Source organism: Phragmites australis, chromosome 18, assembly GCF_958298935.1.
Source record: "Phragmites australis chromosome 18, lpPhrAust1.1, whole genome shotgun sequence".
NCBI classification, from domain to species: Eukaryota; Viridiplantae; Streptophyta; class Magnoliopsida; order Poales; family Poaceae; genus Phragmites; species Phragmites australis.
The window spans coordinates 6,236,913-6,259,054 of record NC_084938.1 but is presented as its reverse complement, the minus strand read 5'-3'; the positions used below and the strand labels follow the sequence as shown (position 1 = coordinate 6,259,054).

At 43.0% G+C, this 22,142-nt stretch overlaps 3 protein-coding genes across 3 annotated transcripts; 1 reads left to right on the top strand and 2 right to left on the bottom strand.

Moving 5' to 3' along the window:
• Positions 1 to 432: 432 nt before the first annotated feature.
• Positions 433 to 1,201, bottom strand: LOC133899549 (uncharacterized). Its single transcript, XM_062340546.1, has one exon. The coding sequence runs from the start codon at positions 995 to 997 to the stop codon at positions 770 to 772; it is 228 nt and encodes a 75-aa protein (XP_062196530.1). The 5' UTR covers positions 998 to 1,201; the 3' UTR covers positions 433 to 769.
• A 6,246-nt stretch (positions 1,202 to 7,447) lies between these two features.
• On the top strand, positions 7,448 to 13,888 carry LOC133898705 (F-box/kelch-repeat protein At1g51550-like). Its single transcript, XM_062339378.1, has 2 exons — positions 7,448 to 8,255; positions 11,800 to 13,888. Exons 1-2 carry the CDS (start codon positions 7,697 to 7,699, stop codon positions 12,768 to 12,770), a joined length of 1,530 nt encoding a protein of 509 aa, XP_062195362.1. The 5' UTR covers positions 7,448 to 7,696; the 3' UTR covers positions 12,771 to 13,888.
• Positions 13,889 to 15,355: 1,467 nt separating this feature from the next.
• On the bottom strand, positions 15,356 to 20,509 carry LOC133899114 (uncharacterized membrane protein At1g16860-like). The gene is made up of 5 exons (XM_062340056.1): positions 20,240 to 20,509; positions 17,091 to 18,060; positions 16,335 to 16,490; positions 15,952 to 16,163; positions 15,356 to 15,860 (listed from the first exon to the last, which is right to left on the bottom strand). Exons 2-5 carry the CDS (start codon positions 17,964 to 17,966, stop codon positions 15,668 to 15,670), a joined length of 1,437 nt encoding a protein of 478 aa, XP_062196040.1. The 5' UTR covers positions 17,967 to 18,060; positions 20,240 to 20,509; the 3' UTR covers positions 15,356 to 15,667.
• Positions 20,510 to 22,142: the final 1,633 nt, after the last annotated feature.

Here is a 22,142-nt window from a genome sequence, read left to right as displayed (position 1 = left end):
CATAAAGACACATAAAATAGTTTTGAATAGAGTCTATAGCTTATATTCCATCCGTGAAGTTAGTTGCTTTGAAACTTTCTCTCCCGCTTTGTGTTTCTAAAGTTTATGCATATGTTTGTACGTTTTTTAAGCGTTAGATAAACAAAAAGTAGATTAGCTATTTTACAAGAAATTTATAAAACGTTTATTCACTCTCTCTGATCGTCTATTTAGATCTACTTTTAGTATGCAACGATAAGGTCTCTCGTTTTCCTTTTTTTTTTTTTTTTGCAATGAGAAGGATGACGATAAGATCTCCTTGACAAAAGAAACATTGAAACGTCGGGACTTGATGGAAACCGTCGTCAATTCGAGGCAAGAAAGGAGTGCAAGCAACCTAGCACTTTTGACAAAAAGGGAAACAAATGTCTCGTCACATTTCGTGTCCCACCGGAAAAGAAGAGAAGAGAAAGACTATCCAGTAATGAGGTGGCCGCTGCGAAATCCCAAGGAAGAATCCATGAGAAATACAATTTGGATGCATGAAAGAGCACACAAAAAGAGTACATCACGGACGAATAAGAACCTAAAACCTGAAGATTAGTTGGCTCCACATCAACATCAACATCAACATGGTGCTCTAGCAGACATGATCAAACTTAATGAACAAATTACACAACTACTGGTGATTGGTGAATACTAATTACCCTGCATGCTGTGCTTGCTACAAACTGAAAGTAGCCAAAACATGGAAGCTAGCTAATCGCAGTGAGGTTTGGCACGGTAATAGCTAGGCGTGGGTGTAGAGCGCGGCGAGGCTGCGGCGGCACCGTGCGCAGGAGAACTTGCGCTTGTTCCTGACGCACAGCGGGAGGCAGCAGAGGACCCGCCGCGCGCTCTCCACGTCCGTGGCCACCACCGCCCCGCCGCACCGCGGGCACGCCCCCGGCGCCTTCTCGTCACCCATCACCGTCTCCTCCTCCAGCCCGCAGCACGCCACCGTCATTGCTGCTGCCATCCTAGCTAGGATCTCCCCCACCCCTGAGGTAGACGACAGGGAATTAATCGGAAGTTGGAAGGGCTCAAGGAAAAGCAGGTTTGGTGTGTGTGTCTCTCCAGCTAGCTACTGGGCTGTACCTTTTGTTTGGTTTGAACTGGCTCACACTCGACAGTGGTCGCATATTCGTGGCATCCAGTTGTAAGATATATCCACGAATGGGTAGGTCCATCGATCACGATTACTATAAGTGTTTGGGGAAGGCTATATGGGGAAGTGCCTTATGTACTTCTGGACTTGCCACTTTATATATACACACTACCTTTTTTTTAGCATGTTTAGCATGACACTGATTTGTTTCAACCATGGTTGGAACCTCTTGATAGTTGTTGCTTTCAAGTCAAGCAATCCTCATTTCTTCTGTTTTTTTTTCACAAAGAGGCGCCACACCCTCAGAAACTGAGAATGCCTGGGGGGAGTACTGCCGGAGCTCAAACCCAGGATCAGTAGCCGGGGGACTGGCTTAAGGAACTAACTCGGCTGAACGGCCTCTCTCACATTTCTTCTTTTTATACCAAAAGAAGCACATCATAGCTGATTTCTTGGATTTAAGAAAAGGATTGCTTTGAAACGACCAATCTGCTGCGTGCGTTTTAATTTGTGAGCTTTTCTGCACTGTGAAAGGGATAGGAGAAAGGGAGATGTAACTTCATCCAGCCATCTGATCTGTTGATGAGGTTATTGGAAGTTTGGAACATGAAAGCAACTCATCACTTGCGTTGCATGCACACAGTGGAGAGTGGACCATCTGACGACCGGGGCCCACATGGCAGGTTAGGGGAGGGGGCAATATTGTTTTCATCGTCCCTGCAACACCGTACACTCCTTGGGATTCAGACCGATATGACGCACGAGGTCCCCCACACATGCTACCATAGCTCTCGCAGACTCTCTTGTCACTCCGCACGTGCCTAGCCTACGCATAGGCTGCTGTACGGAACCATAACAAACGTTCTGCAGTATTTTACAGCAGGATTGGAGCGCTCACGGGCCATATGGGCGAAGGCAGAGAAACGTAGGGCAAAGCAATGCAACGGAAAAAAAATATACATCCGAAAATACGGAAAGTTTATAGTAAATTGATGTTTCAAAGGTGGTAATAGGTCGGTTGGGTTGGGCCCCACGGATTCTGGACTCGGTGAGCACAATTTTGATGTAAAAATTGTTCTGTGGGGTCATCAAGTTGGAGTCTAACCCGAGTTAGGTTCACATCCGGATTTTAAGGAGGAAATGAAGGCTAACTTTAAGATGAACGACCTCGTCCTCCTGAGTTTTTACCTTGGATCAAGGTGTGCTAATCTACCACTGGCATCACTCTACACTAGGGCACCTACACCGCTAGGATCCTGGAGAAGGCTAGGTTGTGTGACTATAATATGTGCCATATGCCGATGGAATGGTGCCTTAAGCTAAGCCAGCAGAGTGGCGCGACGCCGGTGAATGCAACGGAGTACAGGAGCATCGTCGGGAGCTCGTGCTACTTAGTGCACACCTAATCGAACATCGCCTCAACACCCGAAAGAGCACCTCTGGAGTATTGTTCTTCCTCAGTGAGAGCCCCATTATATGGCAGTTGCAGAAGCAGAAGATTGTAGCTCTATCTTCCTGTGAGGCCGAGTACGTTACCGCCGCAACTACGGTTATCACGTCTACTTGGAGATCTACGAAACACAAAAGTAGGCGCCATCGTTCTCAAGATCGACAACCAGTCGGCGATCTCCCTCAGCAAAAATCCAGTTCACCATGATCAAAGTAAGCATATGGATATTATGTACCATTACATCCATAAGTGTGTGGAGCAGGGTCAAATTGTAGTGGAGTTCATCGGTACTGAAGAACAGATTGCAAATATGCTGACTAAAGCACTCGGTCAAGTCAAATTTCAGGAGTTGCAAGCTAAAATCGGTTCGGTCGAAGTCAGTCAGGTGCACATGACTTAGGGAGTGAAATGTTAGTAAGTCTTGTGCGCCTGTTAACTAGAGTCAGTTAGGATCAGTTTGTATGTTTAGTTAGCAGGCATGCGTGCGCCCTGTTTTTGCGCTATGACCAGCAGTAGTGATCATGCTCTAGGCACAAAGTAGTAGTAGCGGATACTGGCATCGTGATCTCCCCATAATCGTCGGTTTATTAGCTTAAGCCTTGTATTTATTACTCCTTCTGATTGCAAATATAGGTCGTTTTAGCCTTCTCAACTATTATCTAAATATAAGTCATTCTCAAACTTCTATACATTTTTTTCTCTTTTATTTCATTCTTGTCCTTGTTTAATAAATGCTATCACTCTCACAAATGAATGAATTATCTTTTCCAATGCAGAATAAATAAGGGGCAACTAGGTCATTTGATCTACTTTCTTAATCCTTATGCATAAATCTAAAACGACTTACATTTATAATCGGAGGGAGTACATCCCTAATCAAGTGAAAAAGCCAAGCAATCCGCATAGCCCAAAAACCATAGCCTCACCTTTCTGAACTCTCTTTCACCTACCTCTCGCCACAGCTCGCAATCCCAGGCTTCTGACCGACATTTAACACTTGATATAATTTTTACGAATACCATACTTGCTTATAGGTTGGATGGCAAGTCACGCTTGGCCAAATATAATAAAATCACTCAATTGTTGAACTCAGGGTTTGAAATTGTTATATTTATCAAGCCTAATGAGCTAATCAAGCGGCTCGCGGCTTGCTTTTTTTTTTTTTTTGCGAGCCTTAGCTGTGACACAGTGTGATCTAGGTTGCCGCTGCCGTCGTGTAGGAGGAGGAGGTAGCTGTGGGATGGAGGAGGAAGCTGTCGTGTAGGAGGAGCGCGGAAACGTGTGGCTTGCAAAGTCGTCGACGTGCCGGGGTCGCAAACGAACGGAATCAATGTTTCTTTTTGTGGGGCCAAGAATGTTATGTAGGTATGAATTGATGGGCTGGATTTTCATTTTCCAATTCCACAGGTGCAGGCAAATAGGCCGGACGGAGAATTTAATTCCAATGCAGCCCAATGAAGGGGTCCAAACGGACCCTTTTAAGAAACCTTACAAACATGAATTTGAATTGGAGCATTTGCAAATTTGCCACTGATTTTTTATTTTTTGCATTCCCATGTGAGCGATAACCATCTTCTCCGTTGAAAATATTTTGGGAGTCGTTTTGTTTGTGTACAAATTTATTTGAAATTGAATTTGATCAGGATTTACAATGATGCCGTGTTATAAGTCCTCTATTAGCCTCCATATAATCTTAGCGACCACTTAACAAATAATCATTACAATTGTGTGCCTCTTCATTTTTCTTTTAATAACTCTACAAGCCTTTAATTTGTGGCTCGATGGAAGGAGAAGAAAACGCCTCCATCACAAAGGCATGTGGTAAAATGATGTGTATGACGTCCCCATAGCCTTAATTTTTTGCTCACGAGCCTTAGTTTTTTACAACGTAACCACTCAGATCAAGAGTCAAGATACAAATTGCATTGGAGAGGAGATTGTATCTAAACCACATATTTGCGGTGCTTGTTTTCTGTCGCCCTTTGTTTCCCGCTTTTTTTCTCATTCTTTGCCAAATCATTACTTGCCATTTCCATCATCATTGATCTCCTCGCACCGCCTATCATGTGGTTGCGTCTGCCAACACCTTCGGAGCTACACCGTTAGGTACGTCATCACATTAGATGAGCTATGCTACTGAATGGGAAAATTGCTTATATGACACTAATTTAACTGTGTTTCAAAGAATTGTCATCCTGAATCACATGTCATTGACACATGTGATCTCATGGGTCAGTGAGAGAGCGGTATCATTTTATCAAAACACCAATGTAGCTGTGTCAATGATAGGAGAAGAGGGTAGCCAAAGGCTTCTAGGAAGAGATAGAGGTAGAATTAACTAAGAGAGGATGCGGTGGATTGAGTTTCTAAATAATGGGCATGTGGCAAAAGATGTTAGCCCGGAGATGAAGAGATAAAGAGAGTGGGGCATGACAAATTAAATAGGTGCAAGATAGGTAAAAAATTTTGTAAACAATGATATTTATTGATATATTATAAAAAAACTTTTGATATAACCATAGAATGGAAATGCCAGCGAATTTGATGAGTGCCTACAACGGCAAACAAATAACTGTTGGAATTTGGCCCATGAAGAGACCTAATTCTGAAAATTCAAAGCTCACATGGTTAGTATCATATTGTTAGTGCAAGAGGAAGGAAACCAACTTAAAAGGTGGTGATGTCCCTATTGCATGAGTTGGAAGAGATGTAGGATGAGTGGAGTCAACTCCACTATTTATTTTTGTTAACCGTGAAAATTCCTTTTTCAATGAGTTAGTCGAGGGTCTCGTAGTGGCCAATTATAGCGCATGAATCAACGGTTTCTTGGGTCTCGTAGTGACCAATTACGGCGCTTAATTCGGTTATTACTTGGCTGATTATTGTGGTTCATTGCACCAGTTACCGTAGGGTAATTGCTGCCTATAAGATCCCGAAACGTCCATGTTCAGAACACACATTTTCCATCCCACTCTTGTTCTCCCTTCTTTTGAAGCCTGTTGTGGTGTGGAGTTGAGGGGTCATTTCATATTGACTTTATTTCTCGATGTTCACTAGGGAGGGAAACGGACGGTATCTTTGAGCTATTGCCATATCAACCACCTGTACGGGAGCGGCAATTAAGTTTCTGAGCATCGCCATCCGCGTGACTGCTCAACACTACTTCACCTCAATGCATCGATCCTCCACTGCGTCGAGCGGGCACAACCTTTCTTGCCTTTTGTCAAGCAAAATGTAAGAATGGAATGTAGCGTGTTCTTGTTCATGCTTATGTGTAGAAGTACTATTTTGAGTTGCCTCCTACAATAACTACAGTATCCAGCGGCAGCGAGTCGCTGACAAGCGGCCCATCTGCGTTGTAACCATCAGAAAACACTTCCCTCTTTCCTTTCCGTCAAGCCGTCTCTCCGAGCTCCTACATATCTTCTATGTATACCTAGCATGGACTGGCGTCTACAAAACCCTTCATGTTCCCAAGGAGCTGAAACTTTGACGGGATTCGGCGTGAGTCAGGCTCTCTCCGTCACAGTACACGCACGGCATGTAGCTAGGGTGAAAGAGATCGACTTGGTCAAGTAACCACCTGCTGTAACTTCTGTTACAGTATCTTTGCTTGTTGAGCATACCAAGAGGCAAGAGGAAGTTCAGTAATGTCAGTCTTCTTTGGATAACTGATGATGTGCTCACTTGATAACAACGTTTGGTCACTGACCGTGTGTCTATCCGCATCAGATTTTTGCTGAATTATTGGGGCCAGATTTTTGCAGGAAATACTTTTGCGTCCTGCTTAGTATAGTTAAGAGTGTTTTATAGATATAATTTCCTATCTTTGGACTTCAAAGTTTCTGAACATTGAGAAACATAACATTGATCATGATTTGTTTGTGAAAAACATAACATTGAAAATTTTAACATGTTTGTTAACTTGGGAGTGCAGGGAGGTTGAGTTTTGATTGACTGCGTGTTCAGTGTTGCGATAAGAGCAAAAGAAAGGCCTTCCTCAGATGGAGATGAAAGCTTCATTATCACAAGGCATCGAGACATCAACGCCCTGCCCCACTCCCTCTCTAAAAACAAGAATTGTGTCCCATCTCCACTGGCTGCCAAATTCCGCCAAATTATTTTCCTCCAAACTAAAACCATCGCCATCAGCTTTCATGTTCAATTAGAGAAATTGTAGAGTTGTGTACAGACATGAGCATAACACTTCACCTTATTCTAACACTACGGATGTAACAGAATTCGGAGCAGGTTGGCTGGAATTTCACAAGAAACAACTTAACTAGCACCTTCCAAAGGGATCTCAAAAGAGGCAACAAAATGGAATAATAAATAAATGATATGACCTCACAACGTGACATTCATTTTTTTAATGAACTGGAGGGTAAAATCCCCTACAGAGATTATATATTTAAAGGACCGCAGAAAAAATTATGTAAAGCTATAAGAAAGGAAGGGAACCAAAGGAAATAAGAAATAAGAAAACATTTGAAATTCCAGCCTAAACCTTGTGGTTCGAGGATCTAGAGCTAACCTGTTAGCTAAACACTCACATTGATAACTTCAGATCCACTGATAAATCTATTCCACTATGGATCTATAGAGCGCTTACATTAATAACTTCAGATCCATTGATGAATCTGTTCCACGATGAATCTATAAAACGGAGCTGAAAATCTAGAGTTTAACTTTGCCAAACATAATATAACCTATAAAGGGATTCTATCCATTCTAACATTTGGGAGTATCTCCGTTTTGTTTCGCACCATGAATAACCATAGTGAATTCATGCAAAAACTAGCATGATCTAGTAAGTGATATTGACATAAAAAGATGGACCATAATTAGGGTCCTTATTAAGCTTTTCAAAACAACCAATTAGCTCAGACATTTTTGTTCCCCGGTGATCACCACCACCACAAGCACAAGGAGGCCACCCACACTCTCCCCCCTCCCCTTCCGTCTCTGCTTTGCTTGCTTGCTTGCTGAGCCCCCAAGATCCCAGTGCCCCGAACACCAGCCTCATCTCCACCGGCCTTGCTTGCACAATCATCCATGGCATCCAAGACCACACCCACCAATTAGAGCATCGAACCCACTTCTCAGTTCTCACAGGATTCATGCACCAACAGCCATGGCGTCCTAGAGGAGTCAACCAAGAAGTCAAGAACCATGGCGCCGTAGGGGCAAGGCCCAAGAAATGGCGAGAACTGTGGGCGGTGGCGGGATGCAGCGGGGAGCAAGAGGCGGCAGGCGGCGGTGAGCGGATGGATGAGGCAGGGGCCGCCTCGACGCCGTCGCCATCGTCGCCGCCGCCCATCGTGCAGCTGGGCTACGACCAGGTGCTGTCCGTGCTGCGCCTGCTCCCGCCCGAGGCCGTGCTCTCCTTCGCCGCCACCTGCCGCGCCTTCCGGGCCTGGGCCTCCTCCGATGCGCTCTGGGAGGCGCTGTGCCGCCGCGACTGGGGAGCCCGCGCCGCCGCCGCGCTGGCCGAGCGGCGGCGCGAGCGCGGCGGCGGTCTCCTGCCGTGGCGGAGGGTCTACGCTGAGGTCGCCAGGCTCGGCGCCCTGTCCGCTCGCCGCGTCCCCGTGAAGGGCGTCTCGCCGCAGCCCCGCGCGTCGCACTCGCTGAACCTCGTCACCGGCTGGCTCGTGCTCTTCGGCGGCGGCTGCGAGGGAGGTAACTACAACCATATCGTTTCACCACTTGGTTCTTGTTCCATAATTAGTTCATTACGGTTTAAAGTTGCTGCTTCATGCGAGCTTTATGAATCGAATCACAAGGAGAAATTTCATCACTGGAGTAGAGACGTAGAGTACTAGAATGGGCATGATGAACTGTAGTTGATTTGGTCGTGATAAATTATCTGGAGAATCTTTGTAAGTGTTGAGTTGTTTAATTAGATATGCTTGTTTTGTCTGTACCTCCTTAAGAAAACAAAATGGGAGCTGTTTAGAAAAGGCAGTGCTTAGTTTTACTTTGCCTTCATTCAAAAAATAAAAACTACTCTGCTTTAGATCGATTATGAAACTTGCCCATTTTTGTGATTATGAGTTATGGCAGATTCGCTAGTTGTTTGGAGAACCTTCCTGCGGCATTGCTTAAAAATTGTCATGTGTCCTATTACTGTAACATATCAGGCTGGACCCCAATCGGGCAAGGTTACATGGTGTTCGTATGAGGAAGAATTCTCCGAAAAAATTTGGAGACTTGGAGTTCATTTCAAGTTTGAACTAAATACTAAGGATCAAATCCAAATCACCTCTATCCAAATAGTCCATTAGCTGGAAGGATTTGTCTTGCCAATCAAATTAGTTGCTTTCCTCCAGAGTACTATTATTATCTGAGTGACAGCATTCGTTATCTGATAAGTTATTTGGTGCCAAAAGGATGAGTACTCTATGAGTTTCCAAAACAAGCAAAAAAGAATGGAGAAGTAGAATTCTCCATAGCCTATATTCGCTCCTCCTCCTAAAGTTCCTCCATTTTAATCTGCGTCTTTTCGCCTCTTTCTGCACGGTAGTTATGTTTGATGAAGTAAGTCTCAGAAATCTTAAGCTTGGAGGAACTCTTGATGATTTTTGTGGGTACTATATTTAATCTGATTAATTCAATTAATTTAGAAGTCTATGTGTACATATGATTAAGACTATTTGATGTAATACATAAATTGTATGGACTATGGAGGCTACTCAATCATAGCCTAACTTCAATACTGCTCTGATGTTGAAAATCAATATTCAAGATTTGTACCACTGTACAGAACTCAATATGCACTACCTCTAGCGACTGCTTTAGTTCTATCCAGCTTGAAACTTTACTTTTCACCATGTTGATCCATTGATTGTGCTTTTGTGGTTGTTTGTCATTGTTTCAACTTCTTTTTTATGTTTGCCATTGGTTGTTTCAATAGAAGATTTTCTTTGCTCTTTCTAGTTAAATGTGAACACCTTCTGTTGCCCTGATCTTGTTATTTGCATTGATTGTTTGTTGAATACAAACTTAGTAGCTTTGTCAGGTAGGTTAAAAAAAATGCTTTTACTTAGAGAATCAATACATAATCCTTTGTATTCTAAGTCTTGAAAAAAATTCAAACAATATGAATGAAACACCTTCTTATCCACGAATAATGTTGGTGAATTAGTATTAAGGTCTAAATAGAGTCCAGGTCCCTGATCTAATGGCAGTCGTCTTAGAGTCAGATTCTAATCCTTAGCACTATTAAATAAGGGTGTTGGGGTCTTAAAGGTCCAATTAATTATTCCCCTTAAACTCAATATGGTACCAAAGACAATGCTAACCCTAACCATAGCCACCTACATCCAAACCACGCATAAATCCCATCCCATCTGCATCTGCCTACCACTGCTTTTCCCTGTTGTCATTGCTCCCACATGGTGCTTGATCATGCACTTAAGTCGAGCTCCCGCATGAACCACCTGCCGCTCCTTCAAGCCATGCCATTTGGCCTTCCTTTGCACAGGAGCAACCCTGATGTTAAAAAGGTTCAGATCATTTGGTATCAAACACCACGGCTTTTGCTACGGAGAAGACATTGACCGTCCACAATGTCCACCAACTGTTCGACGCTATGTCTACTCTGTGGATTCTGCAAAAGGTGACTATGGGAAGCATCCTCTGCATTATGATCCAACATGTGCTATGACGAAGAGTGTTCTTCATCAAGGCATACTTATGGAGTTATAGAGACCACTGAAATATTTCAAAGAAGATCAAGAGTTGTGGCCTTCATTAAATATAGTTGACACCATGATGCAGCACAAGCTTTGGGAAGGTTGCAAGGCCAGTCTATCTACAATGGCTACTGGCAGCCTGACATCAAGTTACCTGCTTTATCTTCCACGGTCAAGACATGGGTGGAATGCTTCATATCCTTTAAATAAAAAAAACCTCAATTGATTAAGCTATGAACATGGAGTTGATGTAGCGCAAATTAAGCAACAAGGTGGAGGAGGAACTAAGTGATGTTGTGCCTGCCACGCCACTATAGTTGACCAAAGGGGCCAGCACAACTGCACCTCCATCAATTCCAATACTGCCAGGTCACCAGCGTTGCTACACTGCCAAGCAAAAAGAAGGTTGCAATTGTTCCACGGCCAACTTCTCTATATTGTCAACCGAAGCTGTGGTATATATGGTGCAGATCATGCTGGGCACCACTAGTTGGGTAACGATGTCCTTTTAGGAGAGAGATTGGGTAACGATGTTATTGTGCCACTGCTGCCTCTGCCCATGTCACCGATAGCTTCCATGGCGTCGGGCCACACTAGCGGCTGCCCACCATCAACGCCTTCTTGTCAATGCGGGGCAACCATGGACTTCAATAGTAGTCGCCACCTTGCAGCTCAAGGATATTGCGGATAAGGACCTGGGCACTACCAGCAGGAACGGCATCAACACATAGACATGCAGCAGCGCTTATATGCATGTGCAGGATTGTTATGTTAGCAGACAGCAAATGGTCCAGGATGAATAAGAAGTTGTTAGTAATGTCTATTTGTGGTCAGTTTACAGGGTTTGTAGACCTGAGATTGAGTCTGGTTCCTATTTAGATTAAGATAGATTGATGTTACTTTAGTTGAGTTCATCCCCATAAAAGGGGCACTCATCCTATTCCTTACCTAATATTCTCTCATCAATGTTCCAGCTTCCCCCTTCAATGCTCTTTATCTCCTTCGAGCCATGCTGTCAATCCTTCCTCTGCAAGATAGTTGTCCCGATGTAAACTTTATGCTGTGTCTAATGACATCACATCCGTCCTTAGGGCTGCTACACTTAACAAGTGTTAAAAGCATAACACTTTCTGTATGTACCTATATGTAGTTATAGGTACCTGGTCATGTGATTTGTGATGTGGTGCTCTGGGTCTAGTTTAGCTAGGTAGTCTGCTTGCTGTGTTTGTGGTTTTGTTCTCGGTTTTCTCCTAATTAACCGAGGTGGTTGTGTGCATCTTAGCTATACAGAGGTCGGGGCAAGCTCTTATGTGGTTGTATCATTTTGATGTAACGATGAGAGTCAATAAAGCTTCCCTTATCGAAAAAAAATAGGACGTGCTTGTCTCCTTCCCTTTTTTCCTCGTTCTATGTAATAGAATGATTGCATACTATGGTTCTATGCTTTTGTTACTGTTATGAAGACCTATTTGATTGGATTTTATCCCAGTTTTGACTACTTGTCTGATGTTCTCTATTGCTCTAGTTAGGTCGCCACCTTGATGATACTTGGGTGGCATATGCTGGAAATGGAGCTGGAAATAGATCACCCACTGTACTTAACTGGCAGCAATTAGCCTCTGGCACTCCAAGTGGTCGTTTCAGTCATTCATGCACTCTAGTCGGTGACGTGTTAGTCTTGTTTGGTGGGATCACAGATCACGGGCAGCGTTTGAATGATACATGGATAGGCCAAATTATTTGTGAAGAACCTTGCAAGATGCGGATCTCATGGCGACTGCTGGAAGTGGGCCCGCTTGCACCACCTCCTCGTGGAGCCCATGCGGCCTGCTGCGTGGATGATAAGTTCATTGTGATTCATGCTGGGATAGGGCTCTATGGCAGCCGGCTTGGTGATACATGGCTTCTTGATCTCTCCAATGGTCTCCGATCTGGCAGTTGGCACCAAATAGGGAGCACATGGCCTTTGCCTCCACCTCGTTCTGGTCACTCTTTAACTTGGATTGGTGGGACACGAATGGTCCTATTTGGTGGTAGAGGATCAGAATTAGAAGTTCTTAATGATGTCTGGCTGTTTGATATTAGTGATCATTACCCGAAATGGAAGGAGCTAAAGTATGATTTATCTAGTGCTCTAGGTGAAATGCCTTTTCCACGGGTTGGACATTCAGCAGTACTTGTCTTGGGAGCCAAGGTCCTTGTATATGGGGGGGAGGACTCACAAAGGCGACGGAAGGATGACTTTTGGATCTTAGATATACCAGCTCTACTTCAACACGAGTCAGGTTCCAAGAAAATGACCAAAAATATGTGGAAAAAGCTAAGAATTGATGGTCAGTGCCCAAATTACCGGTCCTTCCATGGGGCATGTGTAGATACTTCTGGTTGCTGTGTGTATATTTTGGGTGGAATGGTTGATGGTCTTGTGCACGCTGCAGAAGCCTTGGGCTTGAGATTTGATGGGCAGCTGTATCAAGTGGAGCTTGCACTGCATCTTTAGAATGTCTATTATCTGAGATTTCGTAGGCTTCATGTTTAGATCCTAATAATGCTGCTATCTTGTGTAGTTTGTTGCTGTTAAAACATTTTGCATGATAAATCTGGATGTCTCCCTGAAATTGTTGAGATGATCAATATCACTACCATGTTGTCACTTCAGTACTTCACTATCCAGATTTTGAACATTGTAATGATGCTCCAAGTGGTGTCTGCCTGTCAACTGTGCATGGGCACATGCCTGTCACTGATCTGTGAAAGGAACCATCCAGTGTAATTTTGCCATTAACGACCGACGTCTGTATGTGGGTTCCAATTTTCATTCTTTTGTCAGATTCAGATTCATATGTTCCAAAGAACATCTGTCAATACCATCTGGAACAGATTGGTGTTTTGTTACCCGATGGGATCTCATATGGTCATGAAAAGAGGGATAACGTTGTTGTCCATAATAATCCAAGGCGTGAAGATTGCTCGGGACCATCTGGAGTTGTTCTTGATCTTTGCGTCCCATTCACAAGTTGGCTCAGTGCAGGACCATGTCTCTATTCAGCCCTTGGGTTGTCACATGAAATGATCAATTGATGGTGTCTGGGTCACACTGGCAGCACTAAAGACCGCAAATTTCTGCAGTATCAATATGCAGGTTATTGTCATGTGCACATTAATTCTGCAGTATGGGACCCATTGTTGTTTGGATTATTTCACCTTGGGGACTATTTGCAGAATGATTGCCCGATCATACATACATCACAGAGAAAAATATGGAGCTTCTGTTCAGATCCACTTTGTGACAGCAAGAGGGGTCCTGCAAACTTCAGTGCCAGGATCATCATCCACCATGTATGCTATCTTCGGAAGGCTTTGCTCGTGCACCTTTAGTAGGCCTCAGCACAGTTTCTTTGTCGGTGTGATTCTGTACATTCTTGATAGATTATATTTGCTCCTGATGTTATCGTGGTGTAGAATTTAGAATGGTTTTTTTCGTCATAAATTTCTGTTACTGTCTTGACTCACCACTAACGGTGGACTGATAATCTTGCTAAAAGCAATGTATTCCAGGCACTGAATTTGGTCTTGGTCTCGATTATGGATGATATTGAATACAATAGTTTTACTCAAGTCTGAAGCTGAATACTGAAGGTTCGCCACTGACTGTCCGAGGCAGAACACTCCGCCACTATTACTGTAATTTCAAGTGAGAAGACCCAGGCATTGTCAATGCTAAACATTTCAACTAATGCAATTGCAGTCATTGGTATGTTCTTTCTTGGTCACATCATTCCTGAAAGCGCATACCTTCAGAAGCACTAAATTTACTTGATGTAAATGTGGGTAGCTCAATTGGTAGAAGGTGTGGATCAGTGCCTTTCTAAAGATGCCTTGTTCCTCCTAGGCATTCTCACCTTCCTTAAGATGTGGACAGTTCCAACTATATAGAGTAAAATGAGGGAGAGCCAAAACACTCAAATCAGGCAATCTATTGAAAAAAGTGAATATACATGAATGAGCAACAAGATTCAAAACTGGTGAAGGTAGCATTGCTTTTAGAATTCTAAAATTAGGTACATATGGTGGTACATTTGAGGATGTAATCAAGTTTGGCTCCTGTTTCAACATTGATATAATCTACTAATATAGGATTGCGAACAGAAATTCTCAAAATTGTATGCACCAGCTAAATATGTATAATATTTTCGAGTCCTTCTAGATGTTACCCTCTGCTACATAAAAAAATGTGTTTCTAACTTCTATCTTTGTGTTATATGCTATAATATGTTCTATTAACATTTGAAGATGCCTTCTTGCGTAGCTTGTTTTTCAATCTCCAGACCCACCGCTACATTTTATTTGAACGACTAGACGCTCCGCAAATAGCAATTGTATTCTTTTTCAGTAAGTAAAATATACCGTTTGCTCCCCATTTTTTTCGCGAGATTTGTTGAAACATGCCTTTCAAGTTGTGGCTGTGGTTGGTGGACGGTGACAGTGAGTGATGCTATAGCAGCATGCACAACAGCACATGATGTGATGACATACAGGGGAGCAGGCCACCTAGGTTGTTTCCTAATTCCTGTATAGAGGTAATGCAGTTTGTGTTAATCTCCAACCTAATGTTGACAGAATGGTACACCGGCCGGTCGGTCGGTATGTCCAACCTAATCGTACAAAAGTCGTCTGAGAATCGAAATGAGGAATGGAGTATGGCACACGCACCTGACCACTAGACAGGTACACCACGCTTCTGCCATATGAAAACACATCTCATATTACCACCAGTCATCACGGGCGCACGCCTAAAACACCGCGATTCTAGTGTGCGTGTGCATAGGTGACCAACCCTGACAAATGGAGCGACTCTTTTAACACCTCACCACACAGAAGTATCAGAAAGCTCCATAACTTTTCCTGTTTCCAGTTAAGTTGATCCATCGTATCTTACATGGTGAGTAGTCAAACACATCAACACGGTGGGAACCAATTACACCACCATATTCCCATCATTACTGGAAATATACCAACCATGAGATGTGAATGGAGATTTATGGAATAGATACGGAACTGGAAGGGTTCATGATATTGCTGGAATCCTACAACCAAAAAACATATTAACTGGAAACGGCTAAATCTCCAAACAGCTCCATTGTAATACTGACATCATGCCATCCATGTTACAAGTATCCATCAATGGCTCAACCAAAAAAGAAAGAGAAAAGCACATATAATACTATACAACCAAGCCCCAGGTAACTGACCACTGATATTGTACTTAACCATAATCACACCCTGCATTTGCGCATCCTTTCAATCCTAACATCCCACAGAAACAAAATCAAAAGTCAAAAGATTTTTAACAGGCATCTTTTTTCTTTCTCCGGAGAAGAGCCAGAACAAAGCTAGCTAGACTGGTATCACCTCCATGTCTGAGGTATCTTCGCATCTCAGGACCAGTCCGTCGAGGCTGGTTGGGAGGATGCACTTGCCCCACTGGCAGCTGGTGGAGATGGGATCAGCTGGAGGAACAATCATCAGCACGTTGTCGTTCCTTTGAACAACTCCCATGACACTCACAGTGCTGCCCTCCTTGATGTATCTGCAGTGCAAACGATCATATCAAATGAAATGGATAGCTATCACTTGACAAGCTGTGACTGGGATGCAAATGAAAAAAAAAAGAAGAGTACCCTTCTTTGAGGCGCATTATCCGATCATCGCTTGAGAGATTCTTTCCCCGTAGCCACCTCAGAAATTCAGGTGACATGTCCTTGTTGTCTGGGTTTATGTCAATGACAACAGACTCGTCAACATATGGGGTTACATGTGCACCATATCCTGTTTTGACCAATGCTCGCAGTCCCGATTGGAAATCAGAGATATAGAAATCCACTGCATGCCTCTGCCATTGTTGCATGGAAAAAGAAATTTGTGAGAAAGGATTAAAGTGATGAAGTTGCAAGAGTTGGGCATTCTCCAACAAAATCCTTATAATATCTCATAATTATAGGTCACTCGTGCAACTGTGAGATTCCCCCCTTGATAATAAAATTTCAAGTTAAAGTATACTCACCTCCATTGACCTGAGTCCCCAAGTAAATCGGCGATGCTGAGTGTTTGCAGCTTTCGAATCCCAACCTCTATACTCATACAAGCAAGTTGATGTGTAAACACATCTTTGAACCCTTTGGAATGATGACTCAAGGGGGAGATTTCCACAAGTAACAACCTGCGAGATTCAATAAGCTAAGTGAGGACTGGCTGTTACTGATAAAAAAGAAGTGCTATTGCTTAAAGCTGTTCTAAGCGTCGAACAATAACTAGAAAAATCACTGCATGGGAACACATTACATAGCACAATGCTCCACCATTTACTAGTCCTTGTACAGGAAAATCAATATGTTGGTATTGATGAAGTTATCTGCCACCAATAATCATCAAACCTGTGGGGGTAAAGTAGCTTTTCTGTGTTTTCTGCATCTACATTATATCATAAAAAATTTGAAAACCATCTAAAGTGTTATACCTATATATTTTATCTTAATACTGAAACACGTTGTGGCCTTACAATACAGTTAACAGAGAAGTTCAGAAGTATGCTGTGACAGAGCCAGCAAGAGATGCAATTGCATCAGGACTACTGACCTAGTCAGATTATAAAGAGTTTATTTTGTTTGCAAAGCCACCTAGAAACAGGTTATTTTGCGAATAAATTATAACATAAGCAAGCAGACATAGGACAACATCAAAACTGCATAGAAAACATTAGAGGATGAATAAGCAGAATAATTGAATAACATTCCAACAAGGAGATCAGAATTTTACATACCCCAGTAACCTTCACATACTCTCCATCTTTTGCGGCTCTAAGATCTGCATCAGGATAGCGACTGACAAACCCAGTCACACCTTTTGTTCCCCAGCAGATGTTCCAGGTCACAAGTGCAGCGACAAAACCAAAAATCACCACAACAACGATGAGCAAAATTGGATTATGAATAGCGCCGAGAATGAAGCCGCCTGCCACAAACCCAACCACAAAGAGCAATGTGACCAACCAGAATATTGTGTTTGGAATGCTGCCCTTAATCGAGTAACCATCTTCCTCATTGAGATTTGTGACAGCCTGGTTGTGTGCAAAAGAGGTGGTACGCATCTTCATTGATACACTAGAATCAAGAGGGCCTGATACTTTTCGTGTAGCGCCAGATGAATTCATCTGACCTGAGGTGATAGGACCTGATGTGATTAGCCCAGTTGTAGGAAGAACAGGAGGCAGAGGGCCAGAGTTCTGGCGGGCCATCGGGGTAACTCCACCAGATTGGGGGCCAGACGACCTCTTTGTCGGTTCTCCATGCTTATTGAGCGGTCCAGAATTAGATTTTGTCCTTGACGATCCTCCAGTGCCAGGAACTACTGATGAAATAGAACCAGAGTAGTTGGAGCGACCAACGGCGTTAGAAACTGGTCCAGAGTTGGAGCCAGCACCACCAAATGAAGTATTCCTTGAAGGTTGATTTCCCAAAGGACCAGATTTTCGATGGAGGTCAAACATCTTTCCAAGCTCTCCAGATTTCTTAATGTCGCCACCAGTATACGGCATAGCTGTGGAGCAAATGACTGGGCCCTTCTCCTTAGGTTGCTCGGGTCGGCCCGAGACATAAAGGCCATTGCTTAGCTGGTGGGATGGAAACCGCGAACCCATGTTCTGAAACAAATAACTGATCCAACTATACCTTCAGAGTGATTGCCTCGCGTCAGGTGAGACTATTGAGCTTTTGGAAACCTTGCATCAGCACCTGAAAGGAAAACAAAAGAAACTACTCATGTCACTGATCCTAAAAAGGATTTGTGCAACAGAACCAGCACATAACATCCAGATGGGGCAGCTTTACCACAAACAACACGAAAATATTTTTGTGAACACAAAGATTACCAAAGATTACCACAAACCCTGCATGCAAGGATTACCAAAGATCAAAGAGATCTTAGATGGAGAAGCTTCTCATGGTGTTATACCGAGTAGTACAAGGTACAAATCGGCTGATGGCGTAACACGTCATCCTTTAACGTATTTATATTAGCTAACTGCTGGAGGTTAGCAGTAACAAAGGTAACGTAAAGCTGGTCCAGGGCAAATACTTCCAAACATAGTGCCACTAATTAGGCAATAAGTACTATATAAATTAGCTAACCTAAAGCTATAGATTTCTTCCGAGGTTGACATGTTTACATCATGGAAGCATCATATTGCTGTCTGACTAAATCAGATGGGGTTTAACTAGGTTAGCAATAGAAAAGGTGGTGGGTTAGGCATAGCCCTGGGTTAGGATGGCTAAAAGGGTTTGATTGGGTTATCTTAACTCCACTTAACCCACCGGCATTTGGCGTGTCAAGTCCCTTCCCGTACATCAATCCCAAACCAAACACAGCTTTAAAGTCAAACAATGGAACAATTGATACCTTTTTTAGCGTCAGCAATAGCACGATTCTACCAAATACAATTTTGCAATAATGGATAACTATAGGTAACAATAGAACACATTCTTCTCGAGCTGTAGAATACACATAATAAAACTATATGCTTGACCCTAAGCCTTACTTCCGTGGTACAAAAAGTCGAAAATGGAGCTCAAACAGAAATATAGACTCAAGTAGACACAGCAAACACTCGTTGAGGTAAAACTTTTGCTTTCGCGGAACCATTTCAGGTTTCAGCAACAAGTATGGGACAATGTGCATTATTGCAACAAAGTAATCTCTAGTAAATCCCAAAAGACCTAAAGAGTACAGACAAACACCTCAAAACATGCAGAACTTATGGAAACGGCACCCTAGAAACCCTAACCTCAGTCAAGAAGCTGAAAAAATTGATAGCGACAGTTACATCGGTGTCGCGAAGTGCGTCCCTCGTAATAGCAAATTGTGCCTACCAAATGATTTCAACCAGCAACAGCACTGGAATAAACAATAAGTATGCCACCGACACCAGTAGATCACGAGCATAGCTTAAAGCCTCAGCAAAGAACTTGACAGGTACATGCCAACATAATTTCAACAAGAAGCAACACGGCAGCACATGTACAACCTACAACCTCCACTCTCCTAGGGCCCCACCACCTCTTAAGAAAATTCTACTACTCACCAAAAGCTCGATTTCTCTATGTTTCAACCTCAATCTGGAGCTCAAAATCTATCTATGAACAAAGCAGCGCGCATCCTACACATCACTGAACTGAGAAGAACAAGCTTCAGTTCTGCTATTGGAGGAATCACACACCACAGCAATGCCACCATTCCAGATCCAGAAGCCAGCACCAGATCCAGGCACATCTCTCACAGACCAAGAACACCAAAATCCATGCCAAGTCTGCATGAAGTAACACTAGATCCAGCTCCCGAAAACCAGTTCCAAGAAAACCCTAACCGATTCTCTCCAAGCAAAAACTCTCTCCCAGCTCCACGGCAAAAACTCTCTCCAAGAAAAGTTGGGAATGAAGGGTTAACTGATTCTCTCCCAGCAGAAAGCGAAGCGCCCGAAGAAACGGAAACACCCCAGTCAAAATTTCCAGCAAGAAAAGTCCCATGTTTTGCGCAGATCCAGTGCCTGCAAGGGACAAATCCGTCGAGATCTCATCTCCCCTCAAATCTCACGCCAGTCCACCGACATTGCAAAACCCTCGCGCGACACCGCTGCCACTGCAGAGGGCAAGCATCAAGAACGCCTGGATCCCAAGAAACGCACCGAAACAAGCCTACCATCCCTATCCCCCCTCCTTTTCCGCACCAAGAAAACAAAGAAATATCAAGAACTGGCCTCCGGATCCCGGCAGCCGCACGCTCAAACCCAGGGACTCCACCAGACGGGCAAACTGCACCGATGGAACCAGGACCCCGGCCCAGGTCCCAGCAGCCGCAGCAATGACGGTGCATCACATCAAGAACACCGAGAAGAAACAGTGGAAGTTCCCGGCTCACCTGAGGAAAGCGGCAGCCGACGATGCTATCCCCTCGCTCCTTCTCCCTGCGAGATTTTTCTCCGCAAGTCGTGGGTTTGGGCTGTGGGATGGCAGAATGAGGGTAGGGGAAGTGTGAGAGGGGGGAGATAGAGAGAGAAGGAGAGGGCGCTCCCACACGCAGGCACACAACAAACAGACAGAGCGACGGACAGTGTAGAGAGAGAGAGAGAATAAAGAGGGAGGAGAGAGAGACAGGGAAGAAATATACTTTAGCCTCTCTCTCACCATAAACAATGATAAATTCAGATACAATAGTAGAGAGGGGAGGCAGAGAGAGAGCATACGTCACCATTTCTCTCTCTAGCAGCCCAACATACTGCAGTCGCTTTCTCTCTCTAGCATCCAACAGACTGCAGTCCCTTCTCTCTCTACCCTCGTGTTTGGCAGATAATGCTGATTCTAGTGCTACAACGGTTCACTGCCCGCTGATCCTGTGAATCTGTGATTGATACGAATTACTGTACTATTTATACTCCCAAGTTTTTAGCCAGGATGAGGGGAACAGATAGACGAAAGGAAAGGAATGATAACTTTCCTGGGTTGGTTTTGCTAAATTTTGGATGTTCAGATTTATAGTTGGCGCTATAAAAATGTCTGCCATACCTAATTGTGTGTTTAAGTTTGGTTATTATATATATATTTTTAAATAATCTCAAAGAAATATCATTCTATTGTATCTAGATGTGTGCAGTACGTATCACATATTGCATGCGAGTAATGCATTTATGTAACCGTCACGCTATGTATTGGCAACTGACATGTCGATAAGTAACTGACGTATTAGCACGTTACTTAGCTATACCAGCTGATAATGTTTCATATGTAACACGTATACTATCACTTTTTCGGTAGCTTGTTGCCTACGTTATAGTTATCTATGCGCAATGTTCAAATGCATGCATCGCTAGCCACTCTATGTTCTTTTCAGTGACCGGTGCAACGATTTTCAGTGATTGGTACAACATGTCAATATAAATACATTGTGTACACTATTACACATACTATCATCAGACATTGGATATCAAATATAGATATATTTCATCAACTCTTTTAGTTTGGGCCACAAATTAGTAGGAGCCCTGCACACACTTTAGGCAAGATATTGGTAAGGTTTTGTTATCAAAAAGGCTCAGCATTGATGCAGAACATTATGATTTATTCGTCTAAATGCACATTTCCTCACTTGCATGTCTATGTTTATATTGCTCCCACTTGTAACTTTGAGTGATTTCAATCACATTGAATCCAAAATTATGACATCAAGAATATCTCTTATGTCAACAATTGTTATTGTCGTAATACCACATCGGGAGTTTGATGCATCAATACAAATAGTGTGTTTTTCAACCGGAAATGAGGAAAACAAAAGGTGAAAACAAAGGAATGATAATTTCCCTAAATATGTTTCTGAAAGGACTCACAAACAAATGAAAACTTATATTCTTTTTATCACAAGCACATGTGCTGCATGCATCACATTGCTTAGAGCATAGCATTTTCGTAATGGTCATGCCATTTTTTTGTTTTGCAATCAACATGCTAGTAATTAACTGACGCATTAGTATGGTATACATTACCACTTATGCTAGAATATTATGTTTCATGCATGACAAGTCTATATATGCTACCATATATACTAATACATTGTTGCCTATGCCTACGTTATGTTCATCTCTATCCATAATATCAAAGTACATCAATTGTTAGTGGTAACTCTACATATTCAAGCGATTTTTTTTTAAATACCGTCACGCTGCTCACATTATTACCCGCACTAATAACATGCAATGATTTTAATGTCTTATATAGCTAGAAAACTTGTTCAATGACTTTCTTAAGTAGAATAGTTGAATCCCTTCATC

What these genes read in the sequence shown, in the direction of transcription:
- LOC133899549 (XM_062340546.1), bottom strand. Translation starts at nt 997, where the DNA reads ATGGCAGCAGCAATGACGGTGGCGTGCTGCGGGCTGGAGGAGGAGACG.
- LOC133898705 (XM_062339378.1), top strand. Translation starts at nt 7,697, where the DNA reads ATGCACCAACAGCCATGGCGTCCTAGAGGAGTCAACCAAGAAGTCAAG. An exon ending in CGGCGGCGGCTGCGAGGGAG is followed by an intron (nt 8,256 to 11,799) that starts GTAACTACAACC and finishes TGCTCTAGTTAG; the next exon opens with GTCGCCACCTTGATGATACT.
- LOC133899114 (XM_062340056.1), bottom strand. Translation starts at nt 17,966, where the DNA reads ATGGGTTCGCGGTTTCCATCCCACCAGCTAAGCAATGGCCTTTATGTC. An exon ending in GGGGACTCAGGTCAATGGAG is followed by an intron (nt 16,164 to 16,334) that starts GTGAGTATACTT and finishes CAACAATGGCAG; the next exon opens with AGGCATGCAGTGGATTTCTA. An exon ending in ATAATGCGCCTCAAAGAAGG is followed by an intron (nt 15,861 to 15,951) that starts GTACTCTTCTTT and finishes TTTGCACTGCAG; the next exon opens with ATACATCAAGGAGGGCAGCA.